Raw genomic sequence first — 21,281 nt, 5'->3', positions numbered from 1 at the left:
ACTCACTCTTCTCTGATCTTCACCTCACTTTCAGGTGTAATACTGACCCCCTGCTCTCCTTGTGAGGATGAACTAATAGTTTGGAAAAAAACACTTCATAAACTGTAAAGTAACATAAAGGGATATTGTGATAAAGTAAGCTCCTTCTAAGATACACAAACTAACCAAGAGTATTTATTGTGCAGCTGTATAGAGAAGGGAATTACTTCAGGCTGGGTTGATCAGAGTTGGAACTATTCTTGGTGCAGAATTTGAAGAATGTGTACGATTTCTAGAAGTGAATGCATGGGATCAGTACTCCAGACAGAGTGAGAGTGTGATATATATATTCAGAGAAGAATTGGGAATTGCCATTTATTGAGCATGTACTGTGTGCCTGGCTGGGCTTGAGGGTGTGTGTGTGTGTGTGTGTGTGTGTGTGTGTGTGTGTGTGTGGAGAGTACTATCTAATCATCATCAGTTTTCCTCATATTTTGGATTGGGGCTATAAAACCTACTCATGGAGTGTAAGCATTAGAAATAATTCTGTATACTTATAGTTATGCTGTTTTTATTGAGATTTCTCCAACACTGCGAGTCAGATATCCCCAGTGGGAACATAACCTCTCTTCCTTCTTTGTTCGCCTTCACTGTACTGAAGCATTTCTTTGGGTCCGTATCCCTCCTTAGGGGGAGCCAGGAAGAGGCTGTTATAGTTGTTAGATACACCTATCTGGATTATTTCAGCTCTTTTTTTTCTCCCCTCAGAATGCTTCCCTTTTCCAATCCACCTGAATTCCAGTATACGTTAATCATCCTAAAGCTTTGGTGGTGTTACGTCTACACCCAAGAACTTTCAAAGATCTATTTTCCCCTAACTTTTACTGAGCACTTATTGTGTGCCATCCCACTGCTACATTCTGATGCTCATTTTAAGTCTTGTGGCAACCCTAAAGAGTAGGCACTGTTTTTATCCCCATCTTACAGGTAATGGAAACCAAGCCTTAGAGAGACCAACTAAATAACTTGCCCAAAATCTTGCAGCTGACAAGCAGAGGAGGCTGGGCATGGACTCACCTCTGACTCCAGGCCTTGCTCCTGACCTCTGACCCATATGGTGCGTTACTGAGCTGGGCATCTGAGGCCTTCCAGACTTGGAACCAAGATCTTTTCCAGTCTTTGCTTCTGAAGTGCCTCACACTTGAACCAGTATGACTTACAGGCTACTAAGAAGAGCGAGTGATTGATGTACAGTCTTCCTTTGTGATTTAAAATAGTGAGGGCCTTTTATAGGCACTTGACTAAATTAAAGATTAAATGATATTGAAGTCATCCTTGAGTAAATATTTTTGAAATAAATTGACTGTATCTTTCTTTTAGGGAGCATTAAAAGATGTCTAAATAATTCCTGTAAATGATTAATAGTTGCGATTAATGATATCCAGGCTCTGTACTAAGGGCTGTACATTCAATCTGCACAATATTCCTATGAGGTCAGTACTTTTATTCCATTTTACACATGTGAGGACTGAGGCATAGAGAAATTAAGTGACTTGCTACAGTTACATGGTTAGTAGGTGGAGGAGGCAGGATATGAACAGAGGCAATTTGACTTGGAAGCCGGAATTCTTTGTCACTATGGTCTACTGCTTCCCATTTTGATTTCCTCAATTAATGCTTGACACCAGCCCAAGAAATATTTTTGTCTATTTTATATCAGGGAAGGAGGACTGTATTTCCAAAGGGGGTTAACACTTTAGACAGAGACCTTATTTGGAGGAAAGGCTTATTAAAAAGAGTTACTCCAAGTCCGTGCCAGGCTGGAGGACAGCAGCCTCTGGACATCACTGTCCTACCGGATCTGGTTCCTGCAGACTCTGGTAGGTAGTTGAGCAAAGAGCATGACTTCTAGGTGCAAGTTAGTCAATATGGTGCAAAAAAGAAAAAGCACACGCGCTTCCCATTGCCTGAAAATAGCATGTGTCAGCAGCTCTCTTCCAAGATGTAGAAACCACCCTGTAGCAGCTGCTCTCTGTGGAGGCATTAAGTGTTGTGAAGACACCTGTATGTGTCTAATTCCAGCCCAAACAAGTCTCCTTCCGGCTCATCAAGGTGGGGAGAGAATTTATCTAAATGGAGATTACTATTTTCAATAGAGTGACTTGTCTGTCATTTCCTGTAGAGATTCTTCCCCCTCCCCCTTTTTTAAAATTGAGGTATAATTTACATACAATAAAATATATGCACATTAAGTGTTCGGTTACATGGATTTTGACAACTTTCATACCCATGCAACCACCAGCCAACACTAGAAAATCCCCTTTATGTCCCTTTCCAGTCATGCCCCTGCTGTCAGGAGGTAACCACATTCTGACTTCTCATAGATGAGTCTTGCCTGTTCTTGTATTTTATGTAAGTGAAATCATTCAGAGATATTCTGTTGTCTCTGGCTGCATTGTGGTATAAGCTTACAGCGAAACACTCCTCAACAATAAAAAGGAATGAACACTGACACACACAATAGCATGGATGAATTGCCTCTAGAGTTATGCGTTAAAGTTTACAGGATTCGTTTGCTTCATGCTACCTTCATATTCTTAGTAACCAAAATGACCCACAAAATTGGCTTCTTCTACTTGCCTATGATAGTGTGCAATTGCTGACTTCATTTTTTCTCCATCTAATCTCTTATAATAAAATATCATCTTTAGAAGATGGTCAGTTTATACTCAACTTATGGGCTATCACGATAATGAGGTTTTAAGGGGCTTAAAATTATGGAGTGATTTTTTTAAAAAAGGAACTATGTTAGACATGTTCCATGGTATCTTTTTAGTACTTTCAAATGTCAGAAGGAGTAAAGGAAGCCACAAAGCAGACTCAGCCTCTCCTGGATGGCTGTCCAGTAGGCCCTGGATGTTCATTTTCATGACTACTACATGCTGTGTGCTGTGCACTTTTCATTGTCATGAGAGAGAATGTTAGGAAAACTATCCCCACAAGAAAACAGCTTTTCTTGGCAAGTGAAATATGATTTAAGGAGCCAGAACTGGAGACATACGGTACTATGAATGAGAGCTGTGTTACTTTATTGGATCTGAGTCCAGGCACTATTTATACTGCAGCATATTCAGCACCAGATTGTTAAATCTTAATACTGAAACAGTGCATCATTTTAATATTTTTGTTCTGTTTATTCCCTGTTTTCAAGCATTATGTCAAGCTTTGCGCATTCATTGATTTCATCTTGGACAGGACATGTGCCCTGACCAGAAAGTTCATTTCCTATTATTGAAATTTCGCCCCATAGCTATAAAGCAGCATTTTTTGAAGCTTTTAAAAGTTCACTTGTATATACAGGTGTTCTCTGTCTTTGGTGATAAAATATATTTTTTTGAAAGAACAGTGTAGTTGGACTCACCTGCATTGTCAAAAATAAAAATAAAAATGCTGTTTCTCTTCTATCACTAAAATATAGCTGTTTTGGATATGGGACAATTTTTGATATCCTGGGGACCACTGGATTTTTCATAACATACAAATAAAATGTTTGTTACTGTGTTGTTTGTGAAATGGGCTTCTCTTTATTTTTCTTCATCTATGTTATATGCGCCCTGTGCACCAGATAAGATGGGTCCGTCTTGTGAATAACTTAGCACTTTCACCGCGTGTTGCTGAAGCTGTCCCATCAGTCTGCCCAAGTTTGACCAGGATTTTTATTCTCTCTCCATTGTCACGAGCATTTACCATATGTAGCAGGAAACCCGCAGGGAAAGGGTACCACTGTCACTGTAAAAAGAACTGAGGAATTAAAAAAGAAAAAAAAGAAGCTGAAGGCATCTCTGCTCTTTCGGATCTGTGGTCAATCATTGTGCTATGGAAAACAAGCCCTCTGCCTCGTGAAATGTGAATCTGGAAGTGAACTCTCACGGCTTCTTCAGCTCCAGATGCTATTCGCACTGGGGTTCACACCACAACCAGGATGTGACTGTGTGTGTGCTGAGCCCACACACAGGAATTTTCTTGTACAATTCAAAACCGAATCTTATATTTACTTAAGCCTTGCTTTTTTTTTTTTTTTTTTTTTGTCTATGAAATCAGCAGTTCGGTATATTTAGCATCAGTCTTAAGTTAGACTGTGAAACAAGACTTTGGGGGAAGGAAGTAACCGTATGGTTTTCTAAGTAATTTAAGAAAGAGGAAAACATAAAAAAACTGATTGTCCATGATTAAACCTCATCCTTTCGTTCTCATCTTCCTGTATAGTTAACTCAATTGTCAGCCAGAAAGAAATAGTCTATTGCACTGGGTTGTAAAATATCTCTGAGTGGGCCTTGAATGTTGACTGTTGGATGACCTTCTTAACATTGAACAAACAATGGGAGGGTTTAATAAATAGCAGATATGTGTTTATTATGTTTTTCTTCCCGGTGCAGGAATAATCAAGCTTGGGAGGTGGAACCCTCTCCCCCTCAGTTATGTGACAGATGCACCCGATGCGACAGTGGCCGACATGCTGCAAGATGTCTATCACGTTGTGACGTTGAAAATCCAATTACAAAGGTGGGTGTCTCTGAACATCTGCCCTTCCTAACTCTCAGAGCTGATCTGTTGACCATAGAGTCGCTACAGAGATCAGCTCATCCTGTCTTTGTTAATTTCTAGACATTGGATGAAATGAAAAAAAAAAGAAGAAGGGGGGTGCGTCACCAGGCATCTTTATAGTCCACATTCCAACTGTTTTATGTTTTGTTTTCAGAAGCAGTGAAGTGGTAACCTAGGGGAAGCTTGATAAATCATTAAAAATCTGCAGCCTTTAAAGGGGAACTTTCCACAGCCCCTAATTTAATGAGTCCTCTGGTTAAATGCTTAGCACATAATATTTGAAGAATAAACACCTCTGCTGTTTCAGGCTTGTGTTTGAGGGGTGAGTTTGGCGTCCTTGTAGCCTGCTTACCAAGAAGGTGCTGGCACTGGACCTCTCTTGCTTTCCTCTCTGGTGGCCTGCAGAAGTTCTGGGGATGATTTCTTTTTTTCAGATACAGCATCCAGAGCAAATTATGCCTCTAAAGAATCTAGAGTTTCTCTGCAGAGTCTTGTATTGTAAAGTGCCTGCAACTCATGTGATTTAATGAATATTGTCCTTTACTGTAAAGGTTTTGAATCTACCCCTTTTGGAGAATTTACACTCATGTGATTTAATGAATATTGTCCTTTACTGTAAAGGTTTTGAATCTACCCCTTTTGGAGAATTTACACTTTAATAGGGACCCACCATTCCTGTCCTTGTCTAGGAATGCTTTAATGTCTTTTCTTTAGTTAGTTTTTTGTTAGCGAAGTGACATCTCTGGATTGTTCTATGAGGGTGAAGGATAGACCTTCAAATTTGATGAAGCATTTGTTCACATTTAACCTTAGGAATGTCCAATAATTAAGTTTAAATAGTGGAAGTTTATAATCACACTGTCATGCCATTTCTATCAGTAGATTGGAGAAATCCTGTTTTAAAAAATTGGCATTTCTTCATATCCGAAGTGACCGGTTTTCTCAGGCTAGTGTGATAACCAACTGAAAGAGACCATGATGGGCTCTATCAAGGTCCTAGAGAAGCAGTTTTGCTCCCTTCCCCTCATTTTGGGCCCACATTCAACCCTGTTCTTTGGTGGTTCTCCTAATGCTTCACAGGACCCAGGGGTGACTGCTGTACTCTGCATTTAAGGGTTTGCACGTCATTCGTTCTTGCTCTGTTTTCCAGTTGTTCGAAGTTGGAAGACTTGCCTGCGGAGCAGTGGAACCATGCCACGGTCCGCAATGCCTTAAAGGAACTGCTCAAAGAGATGAACCAGAGCACATTAGCCAAAGAATGCCCTCTCTCCCAGGTCAGTGTCTTCAGGAGAAATGAAGAAGCCAAGGGTGGGCTGTCTGGCAGGAGGGCACTCCTGCTCAGACAGCTGTCTTTTATTTATATTCACACTACATCTTAGGTGGAAAAAAAATATGGAGGTTGTGGTGCTTTTTTTTGTAGAGGAGAACTTATCACTTATTGAGAGCTCCGATATAGTGGGAGCCACATTAAAACATTTTACACTCACAGTCTTCAACTTCTCACATATGTCGTAGGAGGTAGGTATCAGTGTCTCCATTTTACAGATCAAGAAAACAAGGCTCAGAGAAGCACTTTACCTGCCTAAGCTTACTAAGCTGGTTAAGTGGCAGGTTGCAACGCTAGCTGAGACCTCCCTTGCCAAAGCTCAGGCTCCAAATCACTGTGTTCCTTGGTCAATGAAATGGGTCAGCCATGCCAGACCCATCTTAATTTGTTTTTTTTTTTGTTTATTGAGCCTTTTCTAGGTCTAGCAGAGAGAGATGATCTTTGCATGATACACACTTGGAGAGATTTGGGAGTGAGTTCACCACATGAAAATGCACCATGAGAAAAAGTGATACTCTGTTTTTACTGAACTGATCATAAACTAAAACAAGCCACAAAAATAAGAGATTGAGAGGGTCAAAGGGAGGAACAGCAGAAGAAAGGGCTTGCGGTTCCATTTGTGTTCATGGGTGAAGGCCCCACTTTTCCTAATGATAAGATAATATTTTGGTGGCTATGGGGAGTGGCTTAGAACTGCTGTGAAATGAACTCAGGTTAACATTATTTAAAGCCATGAATGGAAATCCATTTTCTGGTGTGAGTTGCTACACTTGATTTAAGACAGTAGACTGACTACATGTCTGTCAAATTCAAGGGAAGATGACAAGAACCTTAGAAACTTCATGTGTCCTGAGCTACGTTCCAGGATAATAATAATAATAGTCTTTGGGGAAAACGGGGAGCCTAGTGGTTAAGAGCTTGCATTGTGGAATCAGTCAGGTCTGGATTCGTGTCCTGACTTACAAGCTTTTGTGACCTCATCTTTATAAGCCTGTTTCTTTGTATGTAAAACCAGGAGAGTAATAGTTCTAAGTCATATAATGAGGAGTAATGAGATAAATCACATAAATTCTTGGCCTGGTATGTCACATACAGTGATACTCCATAAATAGTACCAGCTGTTATTCCTGAGACATGATATTATTGGTGTGAACTGAATAATTTTTATATGCGTCTTGGAGAGTGTTTTGGAATTTAGATTCTCTGAGACAAAGCCGGCTATTAATATTTTTGCTTCCAGAAAATCAGGACGGCATGTACCTGAGTGGTAGATTGAAGGGGACACCATCAGTTACATCCCTACTTTTGTGCTTACAGCTTTCACATAAGCCATTTCAATACCTACCTGTAGGTATGTACATAGGTGCTAAAGCTTGTTGCTAGAATTTTGATTTATTCCAATGTGATTGCTTATGAAGTTCTAAAAATAAATATTTTGAATTATTCTGATCATATACAGGGACTGGATAAAGAACAATTTAGGGAAAAAATTTCAATCATTTCTCCTAAATTTTACGATTAGTCACAATTAATTTTCTCTTGGATTTACTTGAAAGTCAAATTGGGCTTTGCCTAGAAGTGGACAAGGTCCTAACAATATCACCAATTCAGAATTTTATCCAGGGCTTTTGAGGCCTATGGGAATTTGGTCAACATTGATCTATTGTGATTATTAGGTTTGGTTATAACTATAAAATGTGGCTAGAGGGACAGCCTGAGTGGAAAGAACCCACATTAGGGGCTGAGCACCTTGAGCTCTCATCTCAGTAATTTTTTTGTTTGTTTTTTTCGGCCATACCAAAAAAATGTGGCTTGTGGGATTGAACCCGGGCCCCGGCAATGAAAGTGCTGAGTCCTAACCACTGCACCGCCAGGGAATTCCTGAATCTCAGTTCTTTTATGTTGAATGTGTGATCCTGGGCAAGCCCATCAACTCTCAGAGCCTCATTAAACTCGTCTGTAAACTGGGCATGATTGTATCCACATATGTCACATAATTTGCAGGGTTGTCTTGAGATTGAAATGAGAACATCTTTACCCCTGCTGTAAAAATCCTCTTTTCTCCCCCCATTTTCTGTTCTAATTGCTTGCCCACCTAGTTGCCCAACCTAAAAAGTTTCTTTGCTGTCACTCTCACGTTAGATATAATGGATCTACCACCGCTGTATCTAAAATCTTCCTCCTTCGTGCCATTGCCTTGTTTAGACTTTTGTCACCTCTCATGTGAAATATTTTCAGTCATCCCGCATCGTAATCTTTCTTCTGCCACCTGCTTCTCCAAAGCTAACATTGTGCCATTTCCTCGTCTACAAGCCTCCAGCGACTCCCCCTGCTCAGCCTGTAGGAGGAACAGACTGCAGAGCATAGCCCGTGTATACCGTCAAGATGCCACTAACCTGATTACCCACCAGTCGCCTTCCTCCCTCTACCTGCATCCACTCTGTGCTCCAAACCATGCAATTAATTGTTTTGAAACATTTAACATTGCTCAAACTTCACCAAAATATTCCCAAGGGTGGGAGCAACCTAATTAGTACCATTAGCACTTCAAGTTTGACAAAGCAACTTCTTATGTTACTTTTACAGTTCATGAAAAGTAATACACAGTTTACTCCATATACCTGTGTTTTTGCTATTTTTAAAAATGCCATAAAAATCGCTTTACCTGTTAAATTATTAACCTCCCCTGTCCACATGAGAGTAGTCCTCAAGGGAGATGTGCCATGTTAATCTGTGGCTTCGGTGACCCCTGCACACAATGATGGTGACCTCAGAGTCCTGCAGTGTGACACTACCTTGCTTTTGCTATGCAGTTTCTCTTAGCTAGCGTGTACTACTCTCTTCTCTTTTTTATTTATTTATCTATTTATTTTTTATTTTATTTTTTTTATTAGTTTCTGCTTTATAACAAATTTAATCAGTTATACATATACATATGTTTCCATATCCCCTCCCTTTTGCGTCTCCCTCCCACCCTCCCCATCCCACCCCTCCAGGCGGTCACAAAGCACCGAGCTGATCTCCCTGTGCTCTGCGGCTGCTTCCCACTAGCTATCTACCTTACGTTTGGTAGTGTATATATGTCCATGCCGCTCTTTCGCTTTGTCACAGCTTACCCTTCCCCCTCCCCATATCCTCAGGTCCATTCTCAAGTAGGTCTGTGTCTTTATTCCCGTGTTACCCCTAGGTTCTTCATGACATTTTTTTTTAATTCCATATATATGTGTTAGCATACGGTATTTGTCTTTCTCTTTCTGACTTACTTCACTCTGTATGACAGACTCTAGGTCCATCCACCTCATTACAAATAGCTCAGTTTCGTTTCTTTTTATGGCTGAGTAATATTCCATTGTATATATGTGCCACATCTTCTTTATCCATTCATCCGATGATGGACACTTAGGTTGTTTCCAGCTCCGGGCTATTGTGAATAGAGCTGCAATGAACATTTTGGTACATGTCTCTTTTTGAATTATGGTTTTCTCAGGGTATATGCCTAGTAGTGGGATTGCTGGATCATATGGTAGTTGTATTTTTAGTTTTTGAAGGAACCTCCATACTGTTCTCCATAGTGGCTGTACCAATTCACATTCCCACCAGCAGTGCAAGAGTGTTCCCTTTTCTCCACACCCTCTCCAGCATTTATTGTTTCTAGATTTCTTGATGATGGCCATTCTGACTGGTGTGAGATGATATCTCATTGTAGTTTTGATTTGCATTTCTCTGCTTGAGGAAATCTTTCAAATTCCAGCTGGAAAGTCACTGCTGGTGAAGAACCCTGACCTTCTGATGAAAGTAGTTGCTTCTTCTGCTTTTAGTAGCCTTTTGGACACACCCCTGTCACAGCGCTTATCACAGCCTGTTGTTAGTGTTATCTGCCAGTTCTCATCACTTACTGGACTGCCCACAATAGCAGAAAACATCTCTTATCTCCATGTTCTCAGCATTCAGCACAATGTATATCTTTTTTTTTTTTTTGGTGGTACACAGGCCTCTCACTGCTGTGGCCTCTCCCGTTGTGGAGCACAGGCTCCAGACGCACAGGCTCAGTGGCCATGGCTCACGGGCCCAGCCACTCCGCGGCATGTGGGATCCTCCCAGACGGGGGCACGAACCCGTGGCCCCTGCATCGGCAGGCGGACTCTCAACCACCGCCCCACCAGGGAAGCCCAGCACAATGTATATCTTGCATGTTGTTGTTACTCTAATGCAGGAGTTCTAAACTTTGGCCCAGTTGAGCTTTGGGGCTGGATATTCTTAGTGGTGGGGGAATGTCCTGTGGTCCTGTGTATTGTGGGATGTTTAGCAGCATCCCTGATCTCTATCCACTAGATGCCAGTAGCATCCCCCCTACCCACACCCCCTGCCCTGTGACAACCAAAATGTCTCCAGACATTGCCAAGTGTCCTTTGATGGGAGGAAAACCACTCTTGGTTGAGAGCCACTGCTCTAATGTATTAATTTAATAAATTCAATATTAAAATGTTTTAGAAAGTTTTATAAAGTGTAAAGTTTTATTATTTACAGTGTTCTTGGCAGCTGTAAAATGTTTTGAACGAGAATACAGTGAATACAGTACTTTGGTGGTTGATGCCCAGTACATTTTCAATCAAACAGGGGCTCAGTTCTGTTACTTAGATATGGAGGAGATTTGATTTAGGCTTCTGGTATGCTGTGTGATTATGGAAAATCTCACTGGGGTAGTCCTTCTCAGCCAGCATGGGCATGTAATGTGGGCACCTGAATTAATCCTATGGCTGTTACCCTGAAACGTTCCAGATTATTCACTTAAATTGCATAGCTGGATTGCATTTGGTGTGGAGATAAGCTCACTCATTTTGTTGGTGGTTGTCATAGAATAGGTGCATACATTTTTGTTCAATCGGTGCAGTGTGAAAAAGAATGAATTTTTGTTCTGAGACAGTGAAACAGTAATTAAAAAACGTATTTTACCAGCTTTAGTGGAGTCCCAGTTAAGAGTCAGGTACTTCACAATGGGCTGGGGGTACAGTGGTGAGGATGAGAGAGAGATGAAGCTTTCAGTGTAGGAAGAAGAGTGTGGAGCACCAAATACTACTAACTTTAAAGCAGAATGGTAGATTATTGGGCTATGTAAAATATTCTCAGTTCATGAGTAAAAGATGACTGCTTTTAACATAATTCTCCCTTATTACTGCCAAGCCAAACCATATTAGGTATTTCCTCACTTAAGTTTGGCAATTGCATAAAAGAATGATTCAGTGGCTAATATATATTTTCTTGACCATCCCAGTGGGCTACAGTTCAGAAGAGCAGCCTTGAAGGCAGAAGGAAAGAGTGGAAAAGTCCATAAAAGGGCAACAATTGTAGGCTGAGGCATATATATTTAAAGGGAGGGAAGTCATGATTTAGCTGTACTCTGTCTGGCCAGGTGCTTGGAAAGTATAGGTTGTGTTTGTGTGTCTGTGTATTTATTTTTGATTTCACCTTTCAAAATGTGTTTAAGTGCTGACAGCCTCTTCCTTTTCCTCTGATGTCCCCCTGAGTCACCACTTCCAGCCTCTTCCATCAGCCCATAGTCTGTCCCAAGCATCCTAATTTCCTGTACTTTAGACCCAGGTCTCCCTTATTAAAATGGTCTCTAACTGTTCCAATTTGAAAACATTATGAACACATCTTTCTGTGGCTCACTAATTTTTTTTTACTGAAGGAAGAGTTAAAAGACAAAACCCCAGGTCCTCAGGGTTTCAATCCATTAAACTAAGAAGAGCTAACAGTGCCTGCCTTGATCACCTCATAGGTTATTAGGATGATCCAGTGGAATGACAATTTGCAAATGTAGGCGCACCTTCCAGTGTCCCCCTGCCTCCCCTCCTAATTTTATCTCTGCGACACTAGACATGCTTTAAAAAATGTTTTTTGTGGTAAAAATACATAACCTGAAATTTATCATTTTAACAAGTTTTAAGTTTACAGTTTTTAAGTTTACAATTCAGTGGTATTAATTATATTTACATGTTGTACGACCATCACCCCCCCCCACCATCTATTTCCAAAATTTTTCATCGCCCCAGACAAAAGGTCTGTAACCATTAAGGAATAATTACCCATTCTTCTCTCCCCCAACAGCCCCTGGTAACCTCTATTCTGTTTTGCGTCTCTATGAATTTGCTTATTCTAGATGTCTCATAAATGTAGAATCATAGAATATTTGTCCTTTTGTGCTGGCTCATTTCACTTAGCATACAGATGCGTTTTTAAAACAGCTCTGTCCCATGCCCCTGGTTGAGGTTTTATTGCCAAATATTTGAGGAGCAAGATGACTGATGGGAGGTTTTGTTTTTTTGTTTTTTTTTTTTGTGTGTGTGTGGTACGCGGGCCTCTCACTGTTGTGGCCTCTCCCGTTGCAGAGCACAGGCTCTGGACGCGCACGGGCCCAGCCGCTCCGTGGCATGTGGGATCTTCCCAGACCGGGGCACGAGCCCGTGTCCCCTGCATCGGCAGGCGGACTCTCAACCACTGCGCCACCAGGGAAGCCCTGATGGGAGTTTTTGAACTGTGAAAAGGTTACTAGATTTCCAGTATGATGGTGCTGTAGCGTTTATATAGTCTTTTAAAGACACAGATTGTAAGATAATGATTTCTGTCACCCTAGGCAAGTCTTGCCCATTTGGGGATCATTAAAGGAACAACTTAAATGTACAATATGCCAAAATAATGAGGCAGTGGAATCAAGCAGCCAATTGGGTCAATAGAAAAGAACAAATTGATCATGTGCTCATCTACGGACAAGTGACTGATCAACTGCCTGGACCAGTACTGTCTTAACCAGTTGCCACATGTTCATTTCATTTAATCTTAAATTCACGGGTGTAGTGGGGATGCATCCTGTCCCATGTGAACGAGGTGCCAGCTGTCCATTTCAGTTATTTTCATGCAAGGTTGTTTTAGATCGTGGCCCAACCTCATGAACTCTTGTTGAAGAGGGCTCACAGGTGACAACTTCTAAATAATTCCCAGCGGGTGATTGAGATGACCATCTGAAATGATTGCATGGAGAGGAGAGCGCCGGCGTCCGCTGGCTCCACCTCTTCTGTGCTAGGCCTTCTATGCGGATCAACTCTGAATCCTTACAGCCTCTGAGGCAGGTATCAGTATTCCCCTTTCACAGACGAGGGTGCCCCTGTCAGACAAGCAAACCATTCGGCAGTCCCCTAGGGGAGGAGCTCTCGAATCAGCCCAGAGGAAGTGTTTCTTTCCACTAGAATGGCAAAAGCTTTCCATTCTGATAGTATAACCCAGAAATGGGGATGGAAAGGGACAGTAGAAAGTGGCCAAGTAGCATTAATTTTTCATGATAAAGTAATTCCTCCAAATTATTTTTTTCCCTTTCCTATAACCTTAATTGGAGTATCATTATGATCTCATGTTTAATATGTTATTTAACATATTACCAAGCAGAATGACAAGGCTGAAAACAAGCAAAGAATGCATATATCATTCATTGCCTGCATCATGCTCTGTCCTCTGTGTTCAGGTGGGAAGGGAGGCCGTGAGATGCCAGCTTCTCCCCCTACTTCTTGCTCAGACGGGGCATTCTCACCTATGGAACATGTAACCATTCACTTTGGTTTTCAAATGTTCTTTTTTACAGTGAGTGTATTATGCATCTGCAGTTTAGCTACTCTTAGTATAATTTTGCTGTTCAAATAAATCTCACTAAGCCAAAGGGAAAGTGGTGAGAGATACCCAATTATTTTATCTTTCTTTTTTGGGGGGAGGAAAAGGGGATGGTCAGATCTCTGTCTTTCCAAGTATATTGTACAAATCATCTTAACCTGTGTTTATCGTTTTGCTTTTTCTATTAAGTTTTAAATTGCCTTTAGGTTCCTTAGCTTCCTCTGATTCTACACTTCTTAACTCATATAAGGGGCTGAAACTTTTTGTTTTATTTTTTGTCACCTTGTTTCTTGCTTTGTCTAAAGCATTGGTTGCAGAATCCATTTGGAGCTTGTGCTAGCTGATGGAGATGGTGATGAACATTTCCCATGAAACAGTGTGGCCTGGTGGTAGCGTCTCTTTGTGGTGCTTCCTGATGCTATTTGACTTTGGGCAAGATGCTTCTTCATTCTGAGTTTCTGAGCCCTTGGTTTGAAAAATGCAGCCATACTTATAATCACAGGTGACATCTCTTCTCTGGGCTAGTCAAAAACAAACAAGTGAGTTTAAAATTTGTCTCAGGAAGCTAAAAGAAAATTTATTTTTCTTAGCTATAATTTCTACTTAGCTGTAATAAGTATTAATAACAATACTATAATATTCTCTTGCAGTTGGCATAGAGCAAATTCAAATGAGCTAATAAGCTTTGCAGTAACTAATTCTGATATATTTTGATTTCTCAAAACCTTATGTTATTTAAAAATAACTTGTAAGTATAAGTGGCAGATGTGCCAGAGCGACTGCAAATGAGGAAACATAGATTTTTATCCCCCATCTACATTCTTCATATTTAAAATTTCATGATTGATTACAAAGAAGCCTGAAACTTTCAAAATTTTTTCTGTAGTTAGGAAGACATGTTAATAAACCCTCCTATTTATTTTAATATGTAATATTTTTCATAAAATAGCTTTGTCTACAATCACTGTCTGTGTGCTGTTTATGGCTGTGACTGAGTATGAGAGGGGCTGCCTCGATTGCCCATCGCACACGTCCTCCTCCTTTCTTTCTCACATCCCACAACCATGAGAAGTGAAGCGTGCTTCCTAAATGCAAAGTCATTTTAATATTATTAGTCAGTTAATATTAGCCTATTTAATTATAATATAAATATTAATATTTAATAAAACATAGTCCCTTTGTTTAAGTGTTAAAAATAACAGCACACATGTCTTCTGGGTTATTTGTATCAGTATTGCTTTATATTAACATGGATACTGAGGAGGTGGCTGTATTCTGGATTGAAAAAGTGACTCATATCATGTTCATTTATCAAACAGATGGAGGTATTCTAAAAGTCCAATTGTCTGGTTGCTCTTGAATGATTGGAAAACATAAAAGAGCAATGTAGACTACAAAGTTATATACATATTTTAAAAAGCAGTGAATGGAAATTAGATATTTTTTGGCAGGGTGGTAGGTGGGAGAGATTTTAATTATTACTCATCCCATTTTGCAGCAACTGTATCTCATCAGGTCTAAGATGCTACTGATTGTAAGATGCATCCCAATTTCAGTGATGTTAAAGTACAGTCATCCCTTGGTATCCCAGGAGATTGGTTTCAGGACCTCCATGCGGATACCAAAATCCTCAGGTTCTCAAGTCCCTTGTATAAAATGACATAGTACTTGCATATAACCTATGCACATCCTCCCATATACTTTAAGTCATCTCTAGATTAAATGCTATGTTAATAGTTGCTGAGGTGTGTGTAGAAAATTCAAGTTTTGCTTTTTGGAACTTTCTGGAATTTTTTTTCCCCAAATATTTTCAATCCACAGTTGTTTGAATCCCTGGATGAGGAACCCATGGATACAGAGGGATGACTGTATTTTTAAAATGTGGCTGTAGAATGGATGCAATGTGGTAAATACAGATTCTCTGTGCCCCAGGACCTCTGGAGAACACTATTCCTTGTAGAGTAAAAGTCAGCATGTGCTGGGTCTGTGTTAGCCCCTTTCAATTTTGTTTATAATGAATTAAGTTTTGATGTTTTAAAAGCAAATTGACATAACATTAAGATGACCTTGTAGTGTGCGTCCAGAGTATTCTAGCGAGGCCTAGTGGTTCAGACTCAGGCTTTGAGAATATAGCAGTCTAATTTAGGGTTAGAAAATGTTCATAATTGAAACTGTAATGGTAAGACATAACATGACCTTTCATCTTAAATATCCCCAAGATGTACCTCTTCTGTTTTTAAAGCTCTCTCAGGTTGAATTATAAAAATTTGTATCAGTAGAGCTACTTTAAGGGTCAACTAACTGTAAAGACCTGCAGGGAGTTAATATGAATAATAGGTGCCACAAATTTGAAGAGACATTTCTGGTGACTGAAGTTTCTCATGTTACAGGATACTGTCTTTATTTGCTACCCAGTTCCTTTGCTCAGTTCATAGCTTAAACCTATTTATTTTTTGTTCTGTGGTCAGCAGAGTTAGAAACTCACTTATAATAATATGGGGAAGAGAACAAACCTGACTGAGTCTCTGGGTAGCCAACTCCTTTTTTTCCTATTACTTTTTAATTATTATTATTATTTTATTATGTACATTTCAGATGTACAGCATTTACTGTTTGACATCTGTGTATACTACAAAGTGATCACCACCACAAGTATAGTTACCCTCCAACACCATACAGCTGAGCCCCTTCACCAATTTCACCCACCCCGAAACCCACCTCTCCTCTGGTAACCACCAATCTGGTCTCTGTATCTATTAGTTTGTTTTTATTTTATTTTTTTTTAAGATACCACATGAGTGAAATCATACAGCATTTGTGTTTCTCTGATTTATTTCACTTGGCATAATGCCTTCAAGGTCCATGCATGTGTTGCAAATGTCAGGATTTCATTCTTATTTTATGGCTGAGTAGTGTTCCTCTGTGTATATATACCACATCTGCCAACTCTTACTTATTATTTTTTTATTTTTATTTTTTTAACATCTTTATTGGAGTATAATTGCTTTACAATGGTGTGTTAGTTTCTGCTTTATAACAAAGTGAATCAGTTATACATATACATATGTCCCCATATCTCTTCCCTCTTGCGTCTCCCTCCCTCCCACCCTCCCTATCCAACCCCTCTAGGTGGTCACAAACCACCTACCTGATCTCCCTGTGCTATGCGGCTACTTCCCACTAGCTATCTATTTTACGTTTGGTAGTGTATATATGTCCATGCCACTCTCTCACTTTGTCACAGCTTACCCTTCCCCCTCCCATATCCTCAAGTCCATGCTCTAGTAGGTCTGTGTCTTTATTCCCGTCTTACCCCTAGGTTCTTCATGACCTTTTTTTTTTTCTTAGATTCCATATATATGTGTTAGCATACGGTATTTGTTTTTCTCTTTCTGACCTACTTCACTCTGTATGACAGACTTTAGGTCCATCCACATCACTACAAATAACTCAATTTCGTTTCTTTTTATGGCTGAGTAATATTCCATTGTATATATGTGCCACATCTTTATCCATTCATCTGTTGGTGAACACTTAGGTTGCTTCCATGTCCTGGCTATTGTAAATAGAGCTGCAATGAGCATTGTGGTACATGACTCTTTTTGAATTATGGTTTTCTCAGGGTATATGCCCAGTAGTGGGATTGCTGGGTCGTATGGTAGTTCTATTTTTAGTTTTTGAAGGAACCTCCATACTGTTCTCCATAGTGGCTGTATCAATTTACATTCCCACCAACAGTGCAAGAGGGTTCCCTTTTCTCCACACCCTCTCCAGCATTTATTGTTTCTAGAGTTTTTGATGATGGCCATTCTGACCCGTGTGAGATGATATCTCACTGTAGTTTTGATTTGCATTTCTCTAATGATTAATGATGTTGAACATTATTTCATGTGTTTGTTGGCAATCTGTATATCTTCTTTGGAGAAATGTCTATTTAGGTCTTCTGCCCATTTTTGGATTGGGTTGTTTGCTTTTTTGTTATTGAGCTGCATGAGCTGCTTGTAAATTTTGGAGATTTATCCTTTGTCAGTTGCTTCATTTGAAATATTTTCTCCCATTCTGAGGGTTGTCTTTTGGTCTTGTTTATGGTTTCCTTTGCTGTGCAAAAGCTTTTAAGTTTCATTAGGTCCCATTTGTTTATTTTTGTTTTTATTTCCATTTCTCTAGGAGGTGGGTCCAAAAGGATCTTGCCATGATTTATGTTATAGAGTGTTCTGCCTATGTTTTCCTCTAAGAGTTTGATAGTGTCTGGCCTTACGTTTAGGTCTTTAATCCATTTTGAGTTTATTTTTGTGTATGGTGTTAGGGAGTGTTCTAACTTCATTCTTTTACATGTAGCTGTCCAGTTTTCCCAGCACCACTTATTGAAGAGGCTGTCTTTTCTCCACTGTATATTCTTGCCTCCTTTATCAAAGATAAGGTGACCATATGTGCGTGGGTTTATCTCTGGGCTTTCTATCCTGTTGCATTGAGCTATATTTCTGTTTTTGTGCCAGTACCATACTGTCTTGATTACTGTAGCTTTGTAGTATAGTCTGAAGTCAGGGAGCCTGATTCCTCCAGCTCCAATTTTCATTCTCAAGATTGCTTTGGCTATTCGGGGTCTTTTGTGTTTCCATACAAATTGTGAAATTTTTTGTTCTAGTTCTGTGAAAAATGCCAGCGGTAGTTTGATAGGGATTGCATTGAATCTGTAGATTGCTTTGGGTAGTAGAGTCATTTTCACAATGTTGATTCTTCCAATCCAAGAACATGGTGTATCTCCATCTATTTGTATCATCTTTAATTTCTTTCATCGGTGTCTTATAATTTTCTGCATACAGGTCTTTTGTCTCCTTATATAGGTTTATTCCGAGATATTTTATTCTTTTTGTTGCAGTGGTAAATGGGAGTGTTTTCTTAATTTCACTTTCAGATTTTTCATCTCTAGTGTATAAGAATGCCAGAGATATCTGTGCATTAATTTTGTATCCTGCGACTTTACCACATTCATTGATTAGCTCCAGTAGTTTTCTGGTAGCATCTTTAGGATTCTCTATGTATAGTATCATGTCATCTGCAAACAGTGACAGCTTTACTTCTTCTTTTCTGATTAGGATTCCTTTTATTTCTTTTTCTTCTCTGATTGCTGTGGCTAAAACTTCCAAAACTATGTTGAATAAGAGTGGTTGCCAACTCCTTTTTAAATGAGTGTGAACTCACTCTAGTGTAAGACCATCTGTTGATGAAACCAGCAGAAGCCCAGATATTCATTTTCTTGCCACATAGATTGACACTGGCCTCTAACACAAGAGTGTTAATGAAGATGCATCTGGGGCAAAGACCAAGTAGGAAGTCCAGGGAGTGGGGAAATGTGGATTATCTGAGACCAGAGTAATATGGATTTGTGTCCTGGTCTTATGTGCCAGGAAGAGTTGAGGGGCAGCTTCAGGCAGTACTTAAAACACGTTCCATTTTAATCTGCTTTCTAGATCACTTTGTGATAGAAGGTTTAGCTCTGGCTTCTGCCATGGCTATATATCTTACGCCTTTCCAGAGGATAACATTCATACAAACAATGTAGAAGGATGACAAGTACATTTGCAGTTATTCACATAAACCAGAGTAGCTGGTGCATCTGTTATTAGGCTGCTTTCATGTTAAATTTTTCATTATTTTGACATTTCAGTTTGGCATTTTTAAATTTCATCTTTGTCCCTTTTCATCTGTTATATTTCAGTGACTCAGATATCCCACATCAGAACTGTGTTAGACACAAGGGAGAGGAAAAAAAAAGAAACAGACATAGTCACTGTCCTCAAGGATCTCACAAACTGGGACAGAGAGAAAAGCTCAGCCCAGAGAGGGAAGGAACTAGCCCAGCTAGCCAAGAGACTTCTTTACTCCTTTGTTAATAACATACAAAGCAGAACCCTGCCTCAGGAAGATTAGGATTCCATTGATCCTCTAAGGCAGCAGGCAAGGCTCCAAGTTCTGTGATACACTCAGGTGAGAGTGGCTCTTTGTGTTCCAGGGCTGTGTTCAGATCCTCAGACTAAAAGAGTTCTCTTTACTATCTCCCCTTAGAGAACAGAATTGTCACTTGGAGATCAGCAACTGCAGGGAGGATAGCCAGCCATCTGCTATATAGAAAGAACCAGAGGTTTCTGTGAATTGAATTAGGACATCCCTCCCCCATCAGTACTGCATAGTGATTAAAAAGAGGGAGTCTGTGGGCTTATAGAGGAAACTGTCTTAAATGGGAGTCTATGCAGGACTGTCTACTGGCATTTGAACCTAAATAACTTGTCAATGCCTTGATTTATTGTTATCCTTTTTATCTTGACTACTTTGTCGAAATGACGTTAGAAGTTCCAAGATTTCCCTCAGCTGTTCCATATCTGGGGAAAACTTTTTTAAGAAAGATGAGATTTCAAGGCAGCATATAAAGCCTTATGTAGGTCACTTGGATCTCTTGACTCGTTTGTGTCCATTTGTTTGTAGACAGAATTTGCAGAAATAAAATCTATGTATAAAACATGTACATGTACTATCACAGTCATTCAGGTATAAGTTAACATCTGCCACGAATGTTGGTCCAAACATGCCATATTGACTGAAAACATATATCTGTATGAAATTGAATTCAAGGTGTGCAGTTATAATTTTTAATTTTTCAGTGGTAAGTTAGGTTATGCTCCCTTTCTCTTTCCTGTTAACTGCAATTTCAAACAAATCAGCTAAAGGGTTGAGCTGAGGAGAGAGAGGAATATGAAGAGCAAGAAGGAATCAGGTACTTAAACACTCAAAGTTTTAGCTTTGATGCATTTTTGCTTGAAACACAGAACAAGTGTTATGTTTAGTTTCCCCTGCTCTAAAATAGCACTGTTAATTTTTTCATTTGGTGAATTTTCGCACAAGTGCTAATCACACGTTTCTATAAATTATATTAATTTAACTTATTTCCCTAAATGTTGTTCTGTAGTGTGTAGCACGGATGTTCTCAGATTCTTGGCTGTGTAAGCTTGTTGCAGTTGGAAGCGGAACAGAAACATCTGAGAGGCATTATTTGGATTACAGATGCAGGAGCATCTGATCTCACCTTTTGCTCGGGTTCCTAAATCACAAGTGTTCTTTCCCTTTGCATTCAATCTGCGTGTCCTGCCCCCTCCATCTCTGACCTTGCTCCAGGGTTGGTTTTATGGAGAATGCACTGTCATCGTACAAGTTAAAGGGATAGTAAGTTTCGTTAATCATATTTAATAGTTTAGTTTGCAAGAGGGTGACTGCTTCAAATTTAAAAGACAAAGGAGATTGGTATGGACTATAATGTGCCCTTTCTTGTCCCTGAAAAGGAATGCTCATATTTATGGAAAAATAACTGTTTTTTTTTCCTTTACAGAGTATGATTTCATCCATTGTAAATAGCACATATTATGCCAACGTGTCAGCAACCAAGTGCCAGGAGTTTGGGAGATGGTATAAGAAGTACAAGAAGATTAAAGGTAAACTGACTTATTTTTGAAGCCTATTTTCAGTTTCTTAGGTCAAGGAGTTGTTGATTCTTGGGAATTTATGCTAATTTAGATACAATTTTTAATAAAATTTTATATACTTTTTTATAAAGGTAGGATTCTTTTTTTAAATTGAAGTATAGTTGGTTTACAATATTGTGTTAGTTTCAGGTATATAGCAAAGTGATTCAGTTATACATGTATATATATATGTATAT

At 39.6% G+C, this 21,281-nt stretch overlaps 1 protein-coding gene across 2 annotated transcripts in view; it reads left to right on the top strand.

The window, feature by feature from the left end:
* Positions 1-21,281, top strand: part of SATB2 (SATB homeobox 2) — a 195,058-nt gene that overhangs the window by 71,555 nt on the left and 102,222 nt on the right. For both annotated transcript variants that reach the window (XM_081243265.1, XM_081243264.1), the window contains exons 4-6: positions 4,416-4,542; positions 5,735-5,858; positions 20,952-21,054. In XM_081243265.1, coding sequence (XP_081099391.1) covers positions 4,416-4,542; positions 5,735-5,858; positions 20,952-21,054 — 354 coding nt within the window. The remainder of the gene's footprint in view (positions 1-4,415; positions 4,543-5,734; positions 5,859-20,951; positions 21,055-21,281) is intronic.

This window comes from Mesoplodon bidens (assembly GCF_964165515.1).
Source record: "Mesoplodon bidens genome assembly, chromosome: 8".
Classification (NCBI taxonomy): domain Eukaryota; kingdom Metazoa; phylum Chordata; class Mammalia; order Artiodactyla; family Ziphiidae; genus Mesoplodon; species Mesoplodon bidens.
The sequence above is the reverse complement of the archived record's forward strand: the minus strand, read 5'-3'. Positions and strand labels throughout refer to the sequence as shown.